Consider the following 26,399-nt stretch of genomic DNA (forward strand, 5'->3'; position numbering starts at 1 on the left):
AACACAGCAAAATTATTTAAATTGTGTTTTTTTAGATATCCACTCAACTAATTCCTTCAATAAATTATTCTAAGTAAAATCAAAATATATTAAAAAGTCAAGGAAACTACCTCAAAATAAGAGGCACAAAATTATAGTTTTAATATATCAGTCAGAATTTAAAAATCGTATTCTAATTGTAACAATAGTTGTAATTGTAATTGGAATCAAATAGAATTAAAATTATAATTATATTAAATATTTGGATTGTTGGTGCGGACTGCGGAGAAACTAACCTTAATACAGACATTTAGCATTTTGACTAAGGTATTGTGATTGAACTAACATACATTGTCTTAAGCCAGATTACCACCCCACCACCAACCACTCGCGCCTACAACAAATCTGCTGAATATAGCCATCTTTTATAAACTAACTCCCAGGTGACGTTACCGTTGTACCGTTATTTATCACGTTATTGGCAAAATCATCAAATTGTGTCCAATCAACTACCGATGTAGTGCATAATCCTTTACCATCGTATTTGTTATGCTATTTCAGTCAATCTTAGTACTTTTGGTACTGAGACTGACTGAAATAACATGACACGTTCGTACGTTTAAGTGAAAATACGATGGTAAAGAATTATGCACTACATCTGTAACAGCAGCCGTTCGACATAAGTAACATTCAAAATGTGGAATAGATAACAGAATATACATTATAGATTAAAATGAACATAAGTAGATATATCTATACTTATCTTTCTTTTCCTATAACTATTATATAGGAAACTTAGCTAACTTAGCGGTTTCACTCACGTATTCCGCTAAGTTAGCTAAGTTAATATGTCTCACGATAGTTTAAATTCGATAACTATAGGAAATAGAATCTGGCTGTTAAAACGACAAAATCCTCAGCCGGTAGGTACAGTACATGATCAAAACATTTAGAACGAAACACGTTACCACATCTGATAACAAAGTAATTGAATGAACAAAAACGCCGCTATATTGAGGAATACCTACTTTCTACTTTGCCTCGCAAAGTACTCACTTGGGCCCGTTTTCCGAATTACAGTTATATTTTAGTAAAGGAGAAACTTAACAAAGAGTGCAAATACAAATGACGGCACATTCATCTCCAGGAACAAGTGGCATAATAGCTCGACACGTCTCGTCTGTACGAGTAACATTATACTTTACCTGCTTCAAACAAAAACACAAATCAATACTAATGTCTAATAACCATTTTAACGAAAATATTACAATTCATTCAATCATATTTTTATGTAAACTTACTTTATATAAAATCAATTTATGTCCAATTCTGAACTACGATTGTGTAGTACTAAGACTAAGTAGCGCCCCATTGGCAGTGTTCAGTGTAAAACAGGCTCGACCGTAAAGAGAAGCCGCGTGCGTCGATTCTCGTCTCGCGTAGGCTATATCGAATCGAAAATAATAAAAACCAAACCAGCTAGATTGAGCTGTTTTCACTAATCGATTGTTCGTTACAAGTGTTTAGTTGAGATAAGCCAGTTTTTTATGAGTGTTATGTTATGAGCGGGTCACGGTCACTCCGGCAGCTTGAGATCGAAGTCGAAGAGCTCCGCCAGCCCCTCGTCGTGGTCGAGACAGAAGCCGTAGTCGGTGGCCGACATGGGCGGCTCCAACGACAGGAACGGTTCCAGCTCCAGCGGCTCTGCAACGTACCACCCCACATTCAACCCCTTTTACTTGCTTTGTCTACACTACACTACACTACATATATATATTTTACTAAACCAGCTTTAACTACATATCTAAGTATAGGGTACCTAATGATTCTCCGAATATTTTTTTGCAGATTATCGATTCGCAGACAACGATTCGCCGAACATCGATTCGCCGAACATCGATTCGCCGAACATCGATTCGCAGAGTGATTTATTTGTAGATATAACTTTTGGTCGACTAACGTTACAAATAAATCACTCTGCGTATCGATGTTCGGCGAATCGTCTGCGAATCGATAATCTGCTAAAAATTATTCGGAGAATCATTAGGTACATAATTAATAATAGATCGATTAGTACGATTACCTCAAGTTTGAGTTTCGTCATTTCGTGGTTTAGTTTGTCCCGGCTTTATTACATAATAAGGACTGTATCGTTTATTATAAATACTGATAAAAACCTGGTCTAACTGTTGATATGCGTATTAGTTTGTATTACTATGTTCTAAGGGTTTGATGTGAGGGTATTTGTAAGCCAAATCTGATATGGTTTTTTTTTGGACTTTATGATGCTTTCAATATTGTCTAGCAAATACATTTCGGACAAGCCTATCGAGCTTAATTTGAGACTATTTCACTGACTCCTTGGTACGATTTAAAGAAACAAAAGGTTAATATGCTGGCAAAACATTTTATCTAACTGTTCTGTTCATGATTGCTCACTTATAAAGACCTATATTTAAAATATTTATATCATTTACAAGCTAAAGATCGTCATACTTGTACCTTAAATTTAAGACACCAAAATAAAATTGCACTTCCCGACAGTAACTTACGAATAAGCAGGGAGCGTACAATTATGCCGATGACAGACATACATACAGCATGTTTCAGGTTTTACGTTTATTTATCGTTACAGTAATAACTAATATGAAAAATAGGATTAATCATTAATCGCTACTATCTTATCAAACTCTTCTGTTTAAGTAGACATATATTGACACTTGAGACATAAGACGGACAGTAAACAAAATATATAATTATCTGACAATATTAAATTGGAGGCGTGTGGAAACAACAGATTTCAGTTAAATTTAATAAAATCGGAAACATTAATAGGGGGTATTACAGCAATGTTCTGCCACCAGATTGCAGCACTAGCCCCTTAAGTAAACAATAGAGTAACTTATACTTACTGTGCCTTTATCAGTTTTTTGACAAGTTTTCAGAGATAATAAAATATGACATTGTTGCACCAAGGCGGTTTGTTTACAAAGGACCCACCGGGAAACGCGAATCCGAAATTTCGCTATCTGCCTCTTTATCGCTCGAATATGCAAGTGACACAGATGTTTGATAACGAAATTTCGATTTTCTTGTTTCGCGATAGACTTTCAGATTGTGGTAGTAGCGCCCCCTACGCAGTTTCGCTCAATATTCCCTATTGGAACGTTGATAGACTTTATCTGTCATTACGTATTTAAAAACATCGTGTGTGTTTATATACGTCATTATGAAGAAACCGGCGTGAATTGTACGCTCCCTGCAAATAAGTAATAAGAGCCCCTATAATATGTCAATAACAATGTCTCAATAGTCTCCCAAAGGAAAGAGCGAGAGAGCAAAAATATGATAAATGTGTTAACTGCTTGAAAAATTATTTAACAAGAATATTATTAAATTATTTAACAGTAATACAAGTTTTTATTCTATACAAGAATATTTTGATTGTAATACATACATACATACATACATACATATAATCATTAATCACGCCTATTTCCCGGAGATTTAATTGAAATAAATACCATAAATAGGCATATAAGTAATATATAAAACTTAGGTATATCTTTTGTGTAATGTTATGTTTTGTGTTTAATTTACATATTTATTTATTTAAGAAACAAACAGTCTTCTATAGTTATACTTACATAACATTGGTTGGACATTTTTCTTATAGCCAGACTTACAGTTTCCTTAATGAAAATATTTTAACATCATGTTTAATAAATAAAGTTTCTACAGAGTAAAACAGAGCTATTTGTGCATACACATAATAATAACAATAATAACCCCGCGGGGGCAGCTTGTGGCGAGCTGACGGTGAGTGGCGACACCGCGGACCCCTATTCCAGAGGGTCCTGTCATCTGGCCCTCGCCTCTGTGCTTGCCTTGACTGGCCGGCCAGAGTAGAGTCGCAAGAGCGGGACCTATGCTCCAGGTTGGAAGTGTAAAATGTCATAACGCCCGCCGGGATCTGGCTACCGCAGACTCACCTCTCGACAACCTCACAGCCGCTCTGAAGTGTTGCCCTATTGTCACACTGCGCGTGCGGCCGTTGTGGGGCCCACTAAATGAGTAGGCGAGTCACAACCTGCCTTACATAATTTTGAGATTGATTGTCACGGCAGGTGTCCGCTAGTCTCCCCCCATAGCCCATTATCCAGTCCATCCAACATTCAAATCAATAGCCCGTGACCTTAGTTCCCATCGCAGCACAAAAGTGCTGCACTGCAATAGTATTTGCACCTGGCGGGGACCATCTCCGGATGTATCACATTGTGCTTTCGGGGATGGTATCCGCCACGTGTATCCCTTGCTTTTTTTTTGCTTTTTTTAATTGTTGCGCTCTGCGCTGTTGGCTTCGGCCCCACTCACGCCTCCCAAAGGTCCGGGACCCCATGGTCCCGAGATATGGAAAAGACACAAACAATAATGAAAATAAAGTATTAACAATTAATTAGTTCATAAACTGAATACTAAAAAGGTTTATTATTCTTAATCTATATATATAGGAAAAAAATTGATGGCAAGAGGGGAAGGGGAAGAAGGAGGGTCACCTGGCTTGACAACATAAAAGAATGGACGAACGTCGATAACGCAGCCATGCTGGCAGAAATGGCTAAGAACAGGAGAGAGATGGCAAAGGTGGTCGCCGACGTCCGTTAGGGCATGGCAAACGAAGAAGAAGAATCTATATATATATATAAACGTAAAAGTCCTGACTGACTCACTGACTCACTTAAATCAACGCCCAGCCCAAACTGTTGTACCTAGAGAGCTGAATTTTTCACAATAGGTAGTTTTTATAACGTTAGTCGTATCCACTAAGAAGGGGTTTTTTAAAATTCATCCCCTAAGGGGATGAAATGAGGGTACAAAGTTTGTATGTGGTTAAAGTTTTATTTTAAGCTATGAATTCGAACCTTGGGTAAGATATATTATTAAAAAACAAGAAAACAAAAGGGGTTTGAAAGTTTTTATGGAGATCAAACCTTTTTTTGAGTATACGACTTCAGTCTTTGTATAAAGGCATATTATTAGAATCCAAGAAAAGCAATTTAAGCATTTTTAAATATTCATCCCCCAAAAAGGGGTTAAAAGTTTTAATCCATTACAAATGCTTTGAAACTTCTTAGAAAGGCATTGTATACAAGTAATATTACAAAAAAAGTTATTTCAACGTTCTTAATAATTCAACCCCTAAGGGGGTTAAAAAGGGGATGTAAGTTTATATGTACAGTCCGTTAACTCTCAGAATGACCTTCGGATTTTAGAAAGATACATCGGGTATCGGCGATAACACGCGAAGGTGATACTGCTGTTCTGCTTTCTTATTAACTCACAAAAAGTTTTAAACTTACCGCAAAAAGTTAAGGATACCTATTGTCTCAATGTAAAATAAGCCCTAATTTAATGACATTATGCTTAATATTCGGTTGATGACTATATTGCGATTTGACTTTTTGTCATAATCTAAATAAAATAGAATCAGAATTTGAAATTCGAAAACAAATTTGAAATTATATAGTTGATAATAGTACAACCGGATTAAGTCTCACCTCGAAATCCTTCCAAAGATATGAAATTTGGTATGTATGTTAATTAAAGGTCGCTTTTTCATGTCCACACTATTTGACATTTGGGGACCTCGAGGAATCGCAGCCATCTTGGAAAATGTGTACCATCCTGGAGAAATATGCGTTTTACTCTAAATATACGTTCTCTATGAAAATATGGTGTAAGGCAACATTAAAGCTTATTAAATTCTACACAAATAAGTCCTAGATAACTTTGCGGAAAAAATACATCTTGTTATAGAAAATAATAGCTGAATCCAGATTTAGCGCTTATACCCTTTCAGGGGATATTCTCTTAATATGAAACTAGGAGGAATATCAATTCCACTTTTGTCTATACATTTGTACACTTTCTACTCCAATATCAACATTTTACCCGACTGCGACTTAAACAGAAAGTAGGGTTATGGGTTTAAATACTGAAAATCAGTACAACCTGTAACTCAGGATACTGGACGGATTTTTTAAAACGACATATTGGTAGATTCCTCTTGCCCTTCACAACCTGTTTACACCTGTTTTATTAAAGAAAAATCAATACAGCTGCCTTGAGAGGACGCCGAATAGTAATAGTACATTACTACAGAGGCCGGGAAGGAAGGGGTTGCCGGCCGAATAGAATATACGGCCGAACGTAGTGAGGCCGGATAGTTATGAGGCCGACAACCCGTGTTCACGCCGATGTATGTATAGTGCTTTTCTCAAACGATTAATATAGGGTCCTGGATTTTCCCCAGGCTACCATCACCCCACACAGTCCTACCGCTCTAATGGCCCTAGTGCCATAGAGCCCAAATCAGGTTAAAAAAATATGTTTTTTTAATAGGCGTATTGGCAGAATGTCATAAACGAACCAAAAAGCAAATATTGCTTATAGTTTTTTTTTAAATGGCTGAATGTCATGATGCTGTGCCACAATTATATGTGAAATAGAAATTAAAAAAAAAAGCCACTTCCCGGCCTAGGCCTGCAACTTTGTATGAAATTTCATTACAGACCTCTCGTCTAGCCGCGCCTGAAACGTGATACTTCCCAGCCTAATATAAAGAAAGTAATATCAATATTACATAGCATGTTTGAGAAAATCATATTTTTACTTCTAGCGCGTAAACTATTGAGTGGATTTCAATAAAATAGACATCAGTAGATCCATAATTGGTACACGAGTACTAATCAATACAAATTTACTAAAATAAATGGAGGAAAAATGTGTAAAACTTAAAAATGTGACTATAAAAACAGATTTTAGGTCTTAAATGGGGTTTAAACAATAGTGACAGTAATGAAATTTGACACCTACAATTTCAGGGATCCCTGTTTGCGTGTCATAAAATTGGAGCTTCGGGGACCACGGGGATCAAGCGCCATCTTGAAAAGTATGTCTTTTTTGGTTTTTCTTTTTTTCTCGGAATATCTGGGTTTAATGTGAATACTGTGTATGGCGAAATGAAAGCTTATTAAATTCCACACTATAAACTTATACACCATGTCCCAAAAACGAAGCTTTTTTCTAGAAATAGGGCTTACAAGTTACAAGGGAAGCTTACAAGTTTCCACACATTTTTTTTTCGTGGTTGGGTAGATAATGTTTTTGTGTTCCAAAAATTGGTAAAAAAATTATACAGGTATTTTTTTCTGACCCGTCTTAAAATAAAATTTTAGTAGATGATTAAGTATAACCTTTTACTTCTGAGCCATATTTCTAGAAGAAAGCTTCGTTTTAGGGACATGGTCTTTTATACCTTTTTTGTGTAGAACTTAATAAGCTTTTGTTTCGCTATACACAGTATTCACATTTAACCCAGATATTCCGAGAAAAACAGAAAAACCAAAAAAAACTTATACTTTTCAAGATGGCGTTTGATCCCCGTGGTCCCCGAAGCTCCAATTTTATGACACGCAAACAGGGATCCCTGAAATTGTAGGTGTCAAATTTCATTACTGTCACTATTGTTTAAACCCCATTTAAGACCGAAAATCTGTTTTTATAGTCATATTTTAAGTTTTACACATTTTTCCTCCATTTATTTTAGTAAATTTGTATTGCATAGCACTTGTGGACCAATTATGGATCTACTGATGTCCATTTTATTGAAATCCACTCAATAGTTTAGGCGCTAGAAGTAAAAAAAAAGCAGGTTGTGAAGGGCAAGGGGAATCAACCAATATGTCGTTTTAAAAAATCCGTCCAGTATCCTGAGCTACAGGATGTACTGATTTTCAGTATTTAAACCCATAACCCTACTTTCTGTTTAAGTCGCAGTCGAGTAAAATGTTGATATTGCAGTAGAACCTGTACAAATGTACAGACAAAAGTGGAATTCATATTCCTCCAAGTTTCATATTAAGAGAATATCCCCTGAAAGGGTATAAGCGCTAAATCTGGATTCAGCTATTATTTTCTATAACAAGATGTATTTTTTTCCGCAAAGTTATCTAGGACTTTTTTGTGTAGAATTTAATAAGCTTTAATGTTGCCTTACACCATATTTTCATAGAGAACGTATATTTAGAGTAAAACGCAAATTTCTCCAGGATGGTACACATTTTCCAAGATGGCTGCGATTCCTCGAGGTCCCCAAATGTCAAATAGTGTGGACATGAAAAAGAGACCTTTAATTAACATACATACCAAATTTCATATCTTTGGAAGGATTTCGAGGTGAGACTTAATCCGATTGTACTATAATACCAGTCACATATTTCAATTCATATGGTAAAATTATACAATTGGAAAATTGTGATTGTGTGTATGTGCTCTCATTGCGGTGGCGTAATCTTAATATTTATTTCTAATTCTGTATTCTATTGTCTTAGCAAACTTTTTTTGAACTCACTATCCTATCACTATGTATTTTATACTGTGGGCTCCACACAGCGCTTGCAAATTCCAAACGACTACGAACATAACTGTTAAACAGTACCTTATAAGTTAAGTCTCTTAAATGGTTTACCTACGCGTAATATAAATCCTAACTGCTTAAATGCTTTACTTAACATGTGAGGTATAAAAGTGAGTATTGAGTCCATTATGATAGCGAAGTCTCGAATCGGGTGAACACGATCAAATTTTTTATCACAAAGTTTATAATCAAAATTAATACTACTTCTTTTTCTGCTAAAACATACGGTGTCAAATAAATGAATTTGGCACTCCCGATTTATACGAAAACGATACCAAACATGGGCTAGTAGCTTCATTGATGTAGATATCAAGACAAAATTGAGAGCTTTCAATAGAGAATATCTCGAAACCTATTCAAGATATCGAAAATATTTACTGAATTTAACTTGTAGCAAATTTAATCGTGAGCGTCAGGATGGCGGGTGGACCTCGGCGATTTCAACTAAATATTTATAAACATATTGTACCTTCAGTGTACCTCAGTGTACTTTTAATAAAAACCAGTGTACTTCTCTCTAAAACGAGATATGTAACAAAAAAGGTCCACCCGCCATTCTGATGTCAGGATGGCGGGTGGACCTATGAAATCTTGCATTATACCGCAAGTATTTGCAGTATGGAGTTATATTGTACCTATACCTTCAGTGTACCTGTGTAAACTTTCATTAGAAATCAGTATATCTATCCCTAAAACGAGCTAGGCACAAAACAGCCACAAAGGAGGTACACTGAAGGTACACTATAAATACATACATTTCGCGTGAAATAATGCAAGATTTTATAGGTCCACCCGCCAGATGGCGGGACCTGTTTTGCTAAATATCTCGTTTTAGGGATAAATAAATATACCGATTTCTAATAATAGTTTACGGAGGTACACTGAAGGTACACTATAAATACATACATTTCGCGTGAAATATTGCTTGACCTAAATAAATGTGGTGAATTTTTATTTTTACTTAAAAACGATTTTTCAACCCACGTTTTAGATTCCCTTCAATTTCTGATGCAAGCGAAATGAGGGAGACAGCTAAAAAAAACAGCTATAAAACCAAACCCTAACGGACATTCATGGCGTTAAACCATCACTAGAGCGTGTCGATAGAAACGCTCACGCTCCATGATAGTTATTTTGGATGTCAAGGTCGGAGTTGTCGTAAGTAAAAAAATAAAAAAATACGGCTAAGTTGTATTTATAATAAACGATACAGTCCTTATATGTATATAATTTAAAATCGAGGTAGCCCGTATCTCAAAATAATCGTACTCCCATCGCTCTAACGGATCCTATCACATTTCAAATACAATAAAGTTAATAAATCACAAGAACATTAATATAAATTAAATCTTCTTATACTTCAATCTGCTTAGCATTTGCGATGTCGATGTGTACAAATACAGAGTTGCGCGAAACAACGCATGTCTTGCTAAGCGGTTAAAGTAATAAATCGATAAAATTGATTCATTTTATTAGGTATCTTCAGCATATGAGCGCCATTAACAAATTCATGGTGGTAATAACTAGTAAGTAATAAAAAAAATGTTATGAGGTTAAGGTGATGATAGTTAGAGATGAGAGCGCTGTTACCGAAGTATTAGTGGATGAGTCTGATGTTAGTGGGGCCGCCGTGAGCTGAATCCCATGGTGCTACACGATAGCCACGAGACTGCAGCCGCACGAGATACAGCGCGCGGCGCGCCCCGGTCCCGTCCGTGCCCGCAATACTTACCAAAACTTCTCTATGGATGCTATGCTATGATGTAAGACACGGTAACGTCCTCTAGCCACCGCTGCACCACATAAATATTGTTTATTGATGTCGATCGAGAGGGTGTTGCTGCCGCTACATGTCACCGATGTATCCCCTATTGGTTGAGTTGGTATTTCGTATTCACAAGTTAAAGACGAAAATACATTATAAGATTACAACATTGTTTTAATGCCATCTTAGGTAGGTATAAAGCTATACTTATTCTGTGACTATACTGTAGTCATTTGATTATAGGGTAGTTGACAAATTTTTATTAATGGTATCAATCGATCAGGTTTGTTTTGAGGATCAAATGTCTGTATGGGACCCATTGTCTTAAAGCAATACAAAAGTCACAAATGATGGTCAAAGTCTGGCACCCGCACTTCACTGACGAAACGATCCTAACAAAATGGCTATACATCGTGACGTCAGCATGTAACAGAAGCAGTTTCGATGTATGGAAAACAAGGAAATTGCGATTGATTTTGTCGGTGAAATATTGCGTTTATGTATATAGTTGCTATACAATATTTTTTAAAGAAAATGTATGGAATCGAATGGTACATTTTATTTTCCTTGGATGTTAAAAAAATCCCATAGATTTTTTAAATTTCCAATTGTGACAAATTGCTAGTTTTCTTTCTATTTAACTAGATTCAGTTATAAAATTCAACATGCGTCAACAACCCTATTATTATAGTTTTGAATAAGTCTAGTGAACCCTATTGTTATTGCAAGTTGGCAAATTTGATGAACTCTATGTTGAGGTGTGCCGTGTGCGATGCAAAAACGATAAATAGTTGAACTTTCGTAGCATTCCTTCATTAAGAGACGCGATCGTGAATACTGTATAGGCATTATTGGTTCATTAGAAACAGGGTTAAAAAACTGGTCAAGTGCGAGTCGCGCACCGAGGGATCCGTACAAACTTTCAATGTTCTCATGTAAATAGAATCACGAAAGACTTGACCAGAAGTATACTAAGCGTAATGGGGTTGGCATTTGGTAAAGGTTTGCAGAGATGGTGCCATCATAGCTTGCCCCTTTTTCTATGAGATTTGGCTTAAAGGGCCCATCCAGGGCATTAAAAAAACAAAAATTTTACACAATTCTAGGGATTGACAGGGCAAGCTATGCTGGCGCCATCTGCTAATTATTTCGACCGGCCAACCCCATTGTGTAGGTACAGCGCCATCTATCGGCAAATTGGCTAACTAATTTGCGCGACCTGTATTGGTTTTTCAGGGATTCAATTCCTTATAATGTGAACAGATTTCAACAATTTTTGTTTTATTTGAAAGGTGTTTTTAGTGTAATCTCATTGACATTTGAAGTATAACAAACACCCGCAAATGGGCTTAAATTGCAAATTAAATTAGAAAATGTTTTATGATAATTTAAAAAAAGTGTTCAAGACAGAGGTATGATCATATTTTTCCTGTAATATTTATGATAATGTTATTATGTAAAAAAAAATAAGGGGGGGGGTGTAGCTTCAGTAGTTCTCGAGATATTTAGAAATGCGACAGACAGACAGACAAAGAGAGTCGCACCATAAGGGTTCCCTTTTGTACCTTTTTGGTACGGAACCCTAAAAATGAGTCATAACGTAGGTACACAGAGATCCAACTTAATGGAATTGATTCATTCGTAGGATCCTCGGTTCGTGAATTAATTATGCACTTGTTTTTCACTTTGCGTTTAGACTGTATGTATGTACAACCCGGTCACAATATCTGTGCACCTCGCTGGAATGTGGCGCCTCTCCCGCTTCCCCTGTCACCTCTCCGCGCACTCCCCGGTGCGACAGTACGGTTAGCATCTTCGTTGCCGCTACACCTCCACATTTCTCGAAAAAACTTTTTTTCACACCGTACCCAGACCGCCGATATGACGTCACGAGGTCAGGTGCACAGATATTGTGACCGGGTTGTAGTTCCAAAATTGTACTGGAAGGAGTTACAAGGTTCCAGCAGTTAATAGTTCTAATAAAGGTATATCTTATTACAAGGTTTAATTTATTTCATATGTACCAGTGTCATCATACCCTCAGTCACCTATGTACAATTAAGCTGAAAATTTGCATACCTACAAACAGCAAACATCGGTGGACCTTATCACTTTTGTAATAGTAAGGTTTACGAACTGTAAGTTAACAGTGTGGCCTACGTATGGTACCTACGTAACTCAGAACAGAATGCAATGGTATGGTAAATCCAGCACATGTAATAATGGCGACCGAAGGTGATCCTTTCATTACAAACAACTTCCCTCTCCCCCCTCGTGCATGAGAGGAGGCCTGTGCCCAGCAGTGGGACGTATATAGGCTGAAATATTATATTATTATAATTTATTATTATTACAAACAACTTGGACAAATCTGGTACGATAGTTGGTATCCATCGATATGGCAATCGTGCAACGCGGACTTTAGTTTATCTCAGAATTTAAGAAAACTACGAAAGCGTGACATGCGTCTAGGAGGATATAACCAAACGGAGTAGCCATCAACAGGCATTCCCTTCTGTCGAAAATAGTCGGCCAAAGGTCATACACAATGTATGGACTGAAGTTTATCTGACATGGCTATTTTGACGGGGAACGTCAAATGTATACGCAAGTATACATTTGACGTTCCCCTCCCACGCAAAAATTGGCATACTTTTTTGTTCACCAAATTACAGACGTGGCGGCTCCGTTTGGTTATATCCTCCTAGACATGCGTGAATAAAATTTTAATTTGCCGCCATTTGACGTATTTCTTCTTCTTTCTTTATTTAATTAGTTTGTAATATAAAATGAATTTGTTTTGTGGTTTTTAAACTAACTATATCAAAACTTTTGTGTAAAATGAGAGATAAAGATATTTTGGAGATGCCGCGACATATTCGCGAGCTCCGCCAGAGACCAACGATCGATGGCCCAATTCCGGTTGTCACATGCAGTTAGTGAATACATCATATAGAGTTTATAACATGTATGTAGATCAAATGGTGTAACTGTACATAATTAGGCATTATGTTAATATCGCTGTGACGCGGTTAAAAAACAGATTCTGACATCCCTAAGTTTTTATATGACAGCATTAAATAAAATCTTACGTGAAATCTTACCTACAAAGACTTTGATCTCGATGGGTACCTCACGATTTCCATACAAAACCTCCGAGGACCCAAAATCGCCATACAAAAAGGGCTTTGAGAGAATGAGCCGTGTGCGTTTTAGGGTGATTCCAATTCCGAAACCGGTTATTTTTTGAGTTCCAGAGCCAAATCTAATTGCCATTATCAATTCGGAAATGTAATTTTACTATAAAGTTAGTATGGAAGCTAGATGATGAAAATGAATAACGACCCAATAAGCATGCCTTGTTACTTGTAGTGTCCAGGCAAGGTCGGGGTCGGGGTCGGGGCCGGAGAGCGGCGGCTGGCTGCGCCGTGGAGCTAGAACTCCGACTGTGATGTGAATGAGCACACAAATCACAGTCTGAGGGCTAGCCACAAGACGTGATCGCCTCCTCGCGGTCTCTCTTCCATGATGACATCCAGCGCACTTACTTTTACTTATCTACTAAAAACCACTCTACTCCTCATACCTACCCACTTGATGAAGCGACAGTAAATAATCATTTGCAATAGGGAATATTACACAAAATTCTGCGTAGGGGGCGCCACTAGCACAAACTGTAAACAAACCGACTTGATGGATCAATGACATATTTATTCGTAACAAATAATGAAAACTTGTCAAAAAAACTATATATAAGTTACTCTATGGTTTACGGTTTGTGCTAGTGCTGTCTCTGGCGGCAGAACATGCAGTATTACTCCCTTTTGATAAACTTTTATTTTGTTAAAAACTATACCTATACAATAATAATGTTCAGTAGAAAAGGGATGGTGTTATTATAATTATGTCTGGAAAATTAGCCCGAACCAAATGCTATAAAACTAAAGTGAATTAATTAAGTCACGTGAATAGATAGATACACAAGTAACGTGAGTTTTGTGTTTAGGCACAAATCATATTCACCTGACTCGGTATCTTGGTCTTCTGTTTGCATCTGAAAGCGACCGCCGCCCATGATTGGCGCGAAGTCGTCGCTGTCGGCAATTAACGCGTTGCGTAGTCGACCCCGCGCCGTACCATCTGCAAACACAACCACGAAACACTACAAATGCGGGTAAACGAAACTAACTGAACGATTTAGAATACTCCGATTGACCGCTGCAGAGGCGTAGTCCAAAACAGTACCGTACCGCGCGCTATCCGAGAGTACCTACACGTTCAAATGCGCGCCTTGTAAAACGGCCGAACCATTATTGTTGAATCACTGTCATTTTTGACAATGCATACTCAAAGATGCAACAGTCATTTGATACACTCGGTGTGGACAGTTGTGCGTGAATGAGCGGACAACGTGTACTGTACTGTACTGAAAGTGATGTTGTAAACTGGAAGGAACGTGGGTTTCCTAAAACAACTTCCGATCGAGGATTGTTGGCGCTCCATGAGCGCGGAGAAACGCAGATCTATCCAAACGTTAACCCTGCCTTGCTGCAGCAAGTGTAGTAAACAAATCGATCCGGAAAAGTCTCGCACATGGTCCAATAAGAGTAGATTGTACAACAAGGGCATAAAGCGATCCATTTTTATCCGAGGCAATTTATTGGTTCGAGCGCAGCAGGTTATTTTACCGTATTTATTTAAGACTAATGTAAATTGTACTCGGTTGTGTCGGGGGCGCGGGGCACGCCGGTCGGGAGCGCGCCCGCCTGGGGCGCCCCGGCAGGGCTGGCAGTTTGTATGGCAGATTTTGGACTTTATTGTATAAGTCAATAAGGGTCGTAATAGGTGATTTTACTTTATGCTCTTGAACATGATAAGCAACTATTTCGTCTACGCACGACTTAAAGTCAAACTCTACGAGCATGAGAAGTGAAAAAGTTATTAAACATGAGGTACCGTAGGCTCTAAATAGTACATTGTGCAACGAAGGGGGCAAGTGAAATTTTGTAAATGAAGGCAAATTAAAGACAAATTAATTTGCATTCTTACTCTCGGAGTTACCCACAATGTTTTTCATTACACTTGAGTATGATGAAATTTCAAACATTCATCTACCATATTGTCATTTTTGACTTTTGATTTTTTACAATTGAAAATTGTGTAAAAACATTTTAAACGGCAATTAAATTAATCTAGTTAAATATTTTTAAACATAAACAAACAATTAAATTTTAAACATCAGTATTTTAAAATCAAAACTTATTTTTATACCTATTTGGTTCGTATGAATTAGTAACATAATTTAAAAACAAGCTATAACTCCCGGAGTTAATAGGTCCTAAATAATTATTTGTTAAAATTCAAGGTATAAAACGAGTTTCACTTTCAAAATACTAACGTTTAAATTTAATTGTCTAGCTTATTGTAAACACAAATATTTTATTTGATTAATTTAATAGCCGTTTAAAACATATTTACAAAATTTTCAATCGTGGCTGAATGCCAGAAGCACTGTGCCTTTGATTGAAATCTCACTGTTTTTAACAATTATTTCGCTAAAAATTTAGCTGCAACCTCGTTTGCAAATTTTCACCCCCCCCCCCCCCCCTCGTTGCACAATGTACTATTATCTATTATACACAAAACTCCTTAATCATGGACGGCTTACTAGGTACCTTATAATATAATGTGATCGTTGTACGTAATTTGGTAATGGGTTGATGTTTGAAGTGTGGATACACTTGTATACTCACTGTCAGGCGTGGTTTGAGGGGTGTGCGGCGCGTCCTCGGGCGCGGCGGGAGGAGCGCGCGCGCGGCCCGCGGCGGCCAGCGGCAGCGTGGGGTCGGTCACACACGGCGAGCACACCACCAACCCACGCGACCTACCCGCGCCCGCGCTCTCCACGCCTCCTGCCTCCCGCTTAATAGGCGTCCTGCGGTAATCAACACAACTTCACTGCTTTCATATTCCACATAATAGGGTATTCGACAACATTAAAAATATATAACGAATTGCTGTCATCCTGAAAGATAATAAACTAATAAAGTATATTTCACTATATTTGAATGTAAATTATGTTTAGTTTTTGGAAAATAAACGAAATAAAATTTAATATTTTTTGAAATTTCATGAGGGACGTGAACGCTCTGTGATTGATCAACGCTCGGATGACGTCACACGCGGGTAAACATTCTTGATTGCCTTGAGTGTTTTAACTGTTTTATTTGTATTTAGTTAATTTTAGTTATTGTTCCACAGTTTTCTGATATATTCCGATTTATCCGTATATCTAGTAGCACAATATTCATAAGAATCTCAAAATGGAGCCGAAATATGTGAAAGCTGATAGCGGCAACCTACCAGACATAGACGCATTAATGGTTGTACTTTTCTTTAAAGATAATCCGGATTACTATGCTGCGGAACTTAGAAATGTAAAAACAGCTGTGTGAGTATACGTAGAAATTGTTTATTTAAGAACATTTCGATTTCGATGATACGAATACGACGACGATATATATATATACAATACGATGACGAGAATAGTATCTCCATACTGCACTTTAGTTTGAAAGAAAAAGTATGCTACTAACTACCTATTACCTAATGCTGAAAGAGCTATGTTATGAGGTTATGTAGTAATACATTAAATACCTAGATCTTGTTTCGTTAAATACAACAAAATCCGCTGCTTTAACTACCATATTTATTTACAGTTAAATATTACTTACATCGAACTGGTCTTCACACATAAAAACATTTGTATGCGCTAAAATGCTCTTTGGGTCTCTTCGCGCTAGTTTTAACCACGTTTTTCTTTTTTTTGGGATTCGTTGGAACGGAAACAAACAATTTGTCTGGATTTTTTATAGTCGTACTTGAACATTGCGGCACTATACACCATTTATATACCATTTTACAGTGAAATAATCAATTCAATGCACATAAACCATAAGATTTACTAAGGTCATTGACTGAGTCTACTCGCGTGTGACGTCACACGTGTCACGTGATTAGCCCCTTTGCAAAAACAGCGTTTAAGGCGCGTTCAAAATAAATAAACTTTAACATTGTTTTTTTATATTTAATACAGTAGATTTCACGGAAATATCAATGTAGTGTAATTATTAAGTCATAAACAATCAATTAAAACCATTTTCAAAAATTAGTCAAATAGCCTATAGTACATAACAGAGGCTGGGAAGTAAGGGGTTGCCGGCCGAATGCATAAAGACGGCCGAACGTAGTGAGGCCGGATAGTTATGAGGCCGACAACCCCTTTTCACGCCGATGTATGTATAGTGCTTTTCTCAAACATGCAATGAAATAAATAAAGAAATCTCCACGAAATCAAAGTTTTAATTCTAAAGAAACTAAAAGTAAACTAGGCACAAAATATAACTACCACCTGTACCTATCTTTACCACACGTGTCGTTTATTTTACACATGTAGTTTCTCAATTTATTACACAAATTTTCAAGATATATTTATGTATCTTTGATTTTTCGCCTTGCTTCCTTCTGACTGTAGTTTTAGCCACATAGCTAAGATTAGGTACATAGTTTTTATGTTGATATTATGCTTCACATACATCGTTGCCTAAAACATGGAGTATAATTAACAGGTATTCATTTAATATTTTTATCGGAACTCATATTAAATAACATAATCAACAACGCACAATAAATCCAATAAAATAGAATTACAGATACACAATGAAAAATGTTCAACTTTACCTCCAAAACGATTAAAAAAATACCTACGCGCTACGCGTGTTTGAGTAGACATTTTTACCGCTAATATTTAAATGAAATATAGTTTGTCTAAGGACTGTCTCATTTCAAACATAGACAATCATACTATTTTTGTCTTACACTTAGACTAGTACTAGCACCCAAAAGAAAAGGACGAGTATAGTTTTTTTGTTCTTATTTATTGACCAGCTGGTTTGACCAACTATATTTTAAATCTGTATTTGTAGGTAAATTTGCAATTCAATATAGGACTTTATATATATTATAGGACTTTTTAGGTAGTTTTAGTTTAGTTTGTTTAGTTCGTAGTTTAATTTATTTTTGTTAGTTTTAATTTGTTTTTAGGTTTATAGGTTAATTTTAATAATAGTTTATAAGTTTTGTTATTGTTTTTTATTTATTCACTTTCATTATATAGCATATATACATTCAATATTATTGGAATTTGTTAATAATGTTTTATTTATATTTTTTTTGTAAATAAAACTGCAAAATATATCAATTATCGTTTATTGTTTTTTTAATAGGGGTATTGGCAGAATGTCATTCCGAACCATAAGCAAATATTGGGTGCCCTATTGATATGCCGAAAAAAATACGCCGATTTTTGTTTCGCCGACAACGATTCGCCGACGGGTTCTTTGGTCGAGTAACGATTGGCAGAATCTCATTACGCATAATAGTCGTTTGCAAGAGTAGTCAATAAGCAGAGCATTGATACGCATATTTACTATTCGTAGAATAATCATTCGGAAACTGTCATAATTACCCGAGAAATCATTGATCGAAACACAATAGGCCGAATGTTCATTTGGCATTAATATTGATTAGCAAAACCTCTCTTATTTATGGCTAGACTAGGACATGACTAACCTACACAATAACTTTTAGTTTGAGTCTGATAAAGATGGTTTTGATACATTTAATTGTCTACTTATGTTCACTAACAGAAGTTACCATAAAATTAAAACCTATATTGTACCTATAGGTTTTAATTTAACCTACAGCTATGCTATGCTTTTGTTCATATTTAGGTTAGGTTAGGTTATTTTTGAGAGAGAATAATTCTATTTTATTATTTCTATTTTATTAAAATGACCCGTATCATTTTATTAAACGGGTGTAAATCGCTCACATTGATACAGTTGAAATGCATTTGTCAAGTGTGCAGTGCCACTAGTTCCGAGTGCAACAATTGCAACAACACTAGGGCTACATGTTTAAGTGTTTAAGCAAAGATAGATATAACTCCGTAATAGATAGATACAGTCTAAGGAAAAAACGTGCCTCGAAAATCAAGAAAATTTGATTCTCGTTCAGAGGGCGCTACTAGTTTTGGCCTACAGTCGAATAGATGGCGTTGACGGTTTCGTTTGTTATTTAACAATTTTAACGCATATCAGTGAAAGAACATGGGTCAAAATCATAAAAATAATTAATGCAAATAAAAAAAATCATTTATCTATATTTAAATACATTCTATTAAAGTGTGTCGACAGATGGCAGTGAATATACGGGGGTTACAAAATTTACTATGACAGTACCGCTCTAGTATAAGTTACTCTATGGTTTAAGTAAAGAAAAATGTAAGTTACGAGAAGTTGGCGGCAAAGAGCGCGGGCGGCGCGGCCTGCATCTGCGCCACAAGTGGCGCCAGGAGCGCCTTGTTGTCCTCCAGCAGCGGGTCCGCCGGCAGCAGACCCATCGCTGCAACCACAACAACACAGTGTACACGTCTTGTTCTCACTTCACTTCACTTCACTTGCACGAACTTGACATACATAATAGGATAGGATAACTTACGTGGAGGTGGAGATAAAGGTCGTTCTTTGGGACATAAATACACTTCGATTTCGCCCGATAATGACTTTAAATGTATCATATATCCCTTTTCATCAGGATGGGGAACCTATAAAAAAAAACTATATTGAGCCGCTGTAAGTACGTGTAGCAAAATTTAAAGAAAATATTAAAGTTAAACTTACGCTTAATCTCGTGTCCGGCGGCGCCTTAATAGGAATAACCGTTTGGTTGCGGAAATCCTTAATAGAGCGTAAGTCGGCGTAGGTGATGTAGGCGAGCGCACCGTGGTCGGCGGAGAGGCGGCCGAGCGCAAGCTCGGCGCTGTCGACGTCGCGCGACACCCGCGCCTCGCGCGTCGCCAGCGCGCGTACCTCCCGCCGCAGCCGCCGTGCGCGCGCCTGCTCGCCGCCGCACGCCGCCGACCCTGTTTCACACCGACCACATCACACACATTATACACTAGTTACACTACTAATACTATCGACTATCCTACATTTCACATGACTGGTTCTTCATGAATAAAACATTTCCTTTATGTTTTCACGTGTTTATTAACAGATTTCAAAGTGGAGGAGATTCTCGATTCGTCGAGATTTGTTTTGTTTTTTTTTTTTTTCAATTTAAGTAGCTTTCTTAAAGACTGATTTTATTTTAATTTTTTGTTGTTTAAAAGGGTTGTTCATCAAGTCCGGTTCTGATAACGGAATCTATTCCGATTTGTCTCCGCCCGTTAGTCCCCAATGGAGACAATGGACGAATAAATTCGTATTACTTTATTACCCAAAATAGTTGATTGTACTTCCGCCTTCAAAAAAAGGAGGTTCTCAGTTTGACCCGTATGTATGTATGTTTGTTCGCGATTATCTCGCGTTTGGCTGAACCGATTTTGATGCGGCTTTCATAAAAGTGTTTGTTACGAGGGCTGTTTGATAAGTAGCCGTTTTCTAAATGTACTAATATCACTGGCCGAAAATATGTATACCACCGTTTTAAGCCATTCTTCAGAGGCGGGAAAATTAAAAAAAAACATCATTCTTTTGTTTTTTTTTTCATTTGACAGCGATATAGTGGAAGCGTGAACGTGAAATTGTTAAAATGGAGAAAGAACAGTATCGGTCTGTAATTAGGTATCTGTTTTTGGAAGGAAAAACCTGTGATGAGATAAAAGTAAGAATGAAGGCGGTTTACCATGAATGTGCTCCTTCTATAACAACCGTTAGATATTGGTACAATGAGTTTAAGCGGGGGAGAACAACCGTCTTTGACGAGGATCGCCCAGGCCGCCCAATTGAGGTGACTACAGACGATATGGTTAAAAAAATTGAAAATATTGTATTAGCCGACCGCCGAATTAAACTTCGAGCAATCGTTGATGCAGTAAACGTTTCAATCGAGCGAGTACAAAACATATTAGAAGAAAAATTGGGCATGAAGAAAGTATCGGCGAGGTGGGTGCCGCTTTTACTCACGGAGGAGCAAAAACGGAACCGAGTGACTACTTCGGAGCAGTGTTTAGCAGTGTTCCAACGTAACCCGAAGGAGTTTCTGCGTCGTTTTGTGACCGTAGACGAAACGTGGGTTCACCACTATACCCCGGAAATGAAGGAGCAGTCAAAGCAGTGGATTTTACCGGGTGAACCTGCCCCAAAGAAGGCAAAAACCGTCCCGTCGGCTGGAAAGGTGGTCATGGCCACCGTTTTCTGGGATTCGCAGGGTATTATGTAAATCCAATTATGACGTGTAATATGAAATATTATTATAAATAAATGAGTATGAGTATGAGTATTATACATCGTACTATGCCAATTTATTGGATGAATTTGACGCTATGTTAAAGGAAAAACGACCCCATTTAAAGAAGAAAAAAGTACTGGCCAAAATTACACAATTACGCTACGAACTAATTACGCTACGAACTATTGCCTCACCCCGCCCCCCCCCCCCCCCCCCCCCGTATTCTCCAGATTTGGCCCCATGCGATTTCTTTTTGTTTCCCAACCTGAAAAAAGTGGGTGGTAAGAGATTTCGATCAAATGAAGAAGTCATTGCCGCCACAGAGGCCTATTTTAATGACTTTCCGAAATCATACTTTTTGGATGGTTTATTGAAGCTTGAATATAGGTGGAACAAATGTAAAGACCTAAAAGGTGACTACGTAGAAAAATAAATGCATATTTACAAAAACGACTGACTTTTTTTTCATAAACGGGTACTTATCAAACAACCCTCGTACATTCTGGAGAAGGTTTTAGTATACATAGAGCTGAGCTGATGCTGAACCCTGGCTGTACCTAGTGGAACTCAGGTTTGGTGCAACATAGGCATACGCTGTTCCGGTCATCCAACACGCCTTGATGAGCACTTGGGAGAGCAGTGGGTACCCAAGATAAAGCTGATGCTGAACCCTGGCTGTACCTAGTGGAACTCAGGTTTGGTGCAACATAGGCATACGCTGTTTCGGTCATCCAACACGCCTTGATGAGCACTTGGGAGAGCAGTGGGTACCCAAGATAAAGCTGATGCTGAACCCTGGCTGTACCTAGTGGAACTCAGGTGCTGCAACATAGGCACACGCTGTTTTGCTTATCCAACACGTCTTGATGAGCACTTGGGAGAGCAGTAGGTACCCAAGATAGAGCTGATGCTGAACCCTGGTTGAACCTAGTGGAACTCAGGTGCTGCAACATAGGCACACGCTGTTTTGCTTATCCAACACGTCTTGATGAGCACTTGGGAGAGCAATACCAAAGATAGAGTTGATGCTGAATCGTGACTGTACCTAGTGGAACTCAGGTTTGGTGCAATATAGGCACACGCTATTTTGGTCATCCGTCATATCTTGATGAGCACTTGGGAGAGCAGTACCCAAGATAGAGCTGATGCTGAACCCTGGCTGTACCTAGTGGAACTCAGGTTTGGTGCAACATAGGCACACTATTTTGGTCATCCGACACGCCTTGATGAGCACTTGGGAATATCATCGAAGTTGGCAATCGCCAACACTAGTACCTACTAGCCCAAAACTAAATGGAGAGCCTAACTATAAACAAACTAATATTTTAGCCCAAATCACTAAAAAGTAAAAAATTTAATAAAATGAATAAAAAATTGAAATAAAAACAACTACCACTAAAAAGTAAAATAAATAAAAAAACAACTCACTAAAAAGTATGAAAACAGTTTTCTCTAATTTCTGGCTTTTTGTACATTACCGAAAGTTGACCCCAAAAAAACTATTGATACTGGATAGAAATGGAATCGATTGACATAAAAAAATACATGTAAAAAAACTTTTTTCATTTTCATACAAATTGTATGGGGAAAGTTTTTCTCGTTTTTGGCTTTTCTAGCCGGAAATTTCTTTTTGGTCCCATACAAGCTTTTGATCCTGGAAAGGAATGGGATCGATTGGCATCAAAAAAAAAGTTTGTCAAAAATGACAATTTTCTCGCACCCTGTATGTTTTTTCCGAAATCTGTATACGCCAATCTTCATTAATTTGAAATCGAAGGAAGGTCTCCTAAGACCATTTTCGCCTAGCAACACGGGATCGATCTGGTAGCTGCCCTCACTGACCCACAATCTATTTCCACCCTGTATACCCCACCCCTATCCTTGTCCAGTCCCTAATGTCCCTATCACGTCGTAAAGCAAATTTCTGCCAAAAAGTAATTAATACCTAATAATAAGCAAATTAATAATCATCCGGGTAATTACTTAGTTTTTGAAGGCGGTGTCAAACCAAAATGTTAGAACGCTATACTTACTTGCATAAAAAACTCTTATTTGAAAGAAGTCGTTTTTAGTGTAATCTCATAGAAATTTTAAGTATAGTAAACACCCGCAAAGGGGCTTAAATTGCAAATTGTTTAGTAAATGTTTTTGATAGTTAAAAGTTTTCTAGATAGAAGTGTAATTATATTTTTTTAATACAGTTGCTCAAAAAGTGCTACTTTTCGTGGCTGTTTAGCGTGCGGAAAGTTGGTTTTCGCGAACTAGTGCTTTTTACTTTTAAATTTTTCTAAATTTTTACTTGTTCCAATTCATGACTAAATATTGATGAGTGTTAATATTAGTTTCCTTTAAACGTCGTAATCAACATAAAAACCTACTGTTAATGTAAGAATACGAAAAATATGCATATTTCATATTTTATTACTTACCTCTTCATCATTATAAGTATTATAACACGTTTGTTTTTTAATGTTGAAAAACCGTTCTTAATAAGTTGTCTGAATGGAACGGAACGTCTGTCAAAGAAGAGGCGTATTTTCTTACTGCAAGAATGTTTTAAGTTTCCAAAGGCAACATCCGATATTGTTTTTATAAATATACGATACACAAATAATCGTAAATAACATGCATAGTTTAGGCGCTAGAAGTAAAAATATAATTTAATATTCGGCATCCTCTCAAGGCGGCTGTATTGATGTTTATTTAATAAAACAAGTGTAAACAGGTTGTGAAGAGAAAGAGGAATCTACCGATATGTCATTTTAAAAGACACGAAGACGAAAGCTTATTAAATTTCACACTAAAAAGGCATACACCGCAATGTCCCAAAAAAAATCCGTCCAGTATCCTGAGCTACAGGGTGTACTGATTCTCAGCATTTAAATCCATAACCCTACTTTGTGTTCAAGTCGCAGTCGAGTAAAATGTTGATATTGGGGTATAACGTGTACAAATGTATAGACAAAAGTGGAACTCATATTCCTACAAGTTTCCTATTAAGAGAATATCCCCTGAAAGGTTATAAGCGCTAAATCTGGATTCAGCTATTATTTTCTATAATAAGATGTATTTTTTCCGCAAAGATTTCTAGGACTTTTATGTGTAGAATTTAATAAGCTTTAATGTTGCCTTACACCATATTTTCATAGAGAAAGTATATTTAGAGTAAAACGCAAATTTCTCCAGGATGGTACACATTTTCCAAGATGGCTGCGATTCCTCAAGGTCCCCAAATGTCAAATAGTGTGGACATGAAAAAGAGGCCTTCAATTAACATACATACCAAATTTCATATCTTTGGAAGGATTTCGAGGTTAGACTTAATCCGATTGTGCTAGTTTATAACTATTCCAAATTTCAAATGAATAGCTTAAGTCGTTCTCGAGATATTTAGCAATGTTACAGACAGACAGACGGACGGACAGAGTCGCACCATAAGGGTTCCTTTTGTACCTTTTTGGTCATCATCATTAGCTTAAGAGTTATTCTCTTGTCGGTGGAGTATCTTCCAGCTTTGCCTATCCCGCGCCAGCTCTTTGACTTTTTGATACGACACGATCCCTACTTTTTCTTTCACGATCTAAAAAGCTGCGTCTGGGTTTTCCTCTACCCCGCTTCCTTCCTATCCGCCCCTCCAGGATAGTTTTAAAGAAGTAGTCGTGTCGTATTAAGTGTCCAATCATTTTCCCGCGTCTATTTGCAATAGTGTTCAGAATAGCTCTTCTTCCACTCACTCTTCTTAGCACCTCCTCATTCGTTATCCTGTCTCTCCAACTAATGCCTTCCATTCGCCTCCAGCACCACATTTCAAATACTTCCATTCTCTTTCTATCTCTTAGGGTCATTGTCCACGTTTCACTTCCATAAAGGGCTATACTTTTTGGTACTTTACCTTTTTGGTACGGAACCCTAATAATAATTTAAATAAAAATAATAAGCAAACCTGATTTGTAAAAATGTATTTCGCAGAGAAGCCAAGTAATCATTCGCTTTGCCGCAGGGAACATGCATGGCATTTAAAAGTTAGATTAAGTTTCCAGTTAGATCGCCACATAAATCGTTTAAAATAGAAAAGTACATTTTACTAAATAGGTATAGTCTGCAATAGAGAACTAAACATTTGGCACAATTTATTTATTTATTATTTATTTATTTTAAACTTTATTGCACAGTAAGAATATACAGTGACAAAATGCGGACTTAATGCTACACGGCATTCTCTACCAGTCAACCTTTAGGCCAAACAGAGAAGCATAGTTGGTGCGGGGTATGTAAAGAACACTAAAACTAAATGATTTAATAGACACAAATATAAATGTAATATGTAGATAAAATAAATATATACAACAATAAATATATATATATATATGTACCTGCTACTAAATTTACTATGCAGACACTTAATCGTGAGACTTTTAAAAAAGATGCTTGCGCAGCTTGCGCCTGAACGTCAACTTAGTCTCGGCTTGTCGTATGCTGAGAGGCAAATCATTCCAGAGACGGGTGGCTAGCACGGTGAATGAATTAATCGTAGCACCAGAGCGGTGGTGCGGGATAGCTAAAATAAGTTTACGAGCGGTGCGAAGTTCGCATCCTAGTCGAGCAGTTACAAATTTAAATTTAGATCGCAAGTATTCTGGCGCCACTGGGTCAAAAAGAATGGAGAACAGGGTGCATAAAATTCATGTGAGTTTCTCCTATTTTTACAAAATACCCCTCTGAATCTTAGATGATATTATAAATATATCGAAATGCGTTCGCAAAGCCAATATTTAACAGTAGGTATTTCTGTGGAATTAACATTCAGTGAACTATCACATAATGGATGACGAAAATTGACGCGCCCTGAGAATAAAAGGATTTGGTATACTGTGTAATTTT

General features: G+C 37.2%; 2 protein-coding genes across 2 annotated transcripts in view; both read right to left on the reverse strand.

The window, feature by feature from the left end:
* The window catches only part of LOC134754943 (uncharacterized), a 246,828-nt gene that overhangs the window by 117,237 nt on the left and 103,192 nt on the right, over nt 1-26,399 (reverse strand). The gene's annotated exons all lie outside the window — the stretch shown is intronic.
* LOC134754865 (transcription factor E2F2) overlaps nt 1,205-26,399 on the reverse strand; it is a 60,894-nt gene continuing 35,699 nt past the window's right edge. Inside the window, exons 5-10 of the mRNA XM_063691314.1 lie at nt 19,967-20,208; nt 19,785-19,890; nt 19,577-19,688; nt 15,977-16,158; nt 14,247-14,363; nt 1,205-1,683 (exon numbers count right to left, since the gene is read on the reverse strand). Coding sequence (XP_063547384.1) covers nt 1,556-1,683; nt 14,247-14,363; nt 15,977-16,158; nt 19,577-19,688; nt 19,785-19,890; nt 19,967-20,208 — 887 coding nt within the window. The 3' untranslated portion in view covers nt 1,205-1,555. The remainder of the gene's footprint in view (nt 1,684-14,246; nt 14,364-15,976; nt 16,159-19,576; nt 19,689-19,784; nt 19,891-19,966; nt 20,209-26,399) is intronic.

This window comes from Cydia strobilella, chromosome Z (assembly GCF_947568885.1).
Source record: "Cydia strobilella chromosome Z, ilCydStro3.1, whole genome shotgun sequence".
NCBI classification, from domain to species: domain Eukaryota; kingdom Metazoa; phylum Arthropoda; class Insecta; order Lepidoptera; family Tortricidae; genus Cydia; species Cydia strobilella.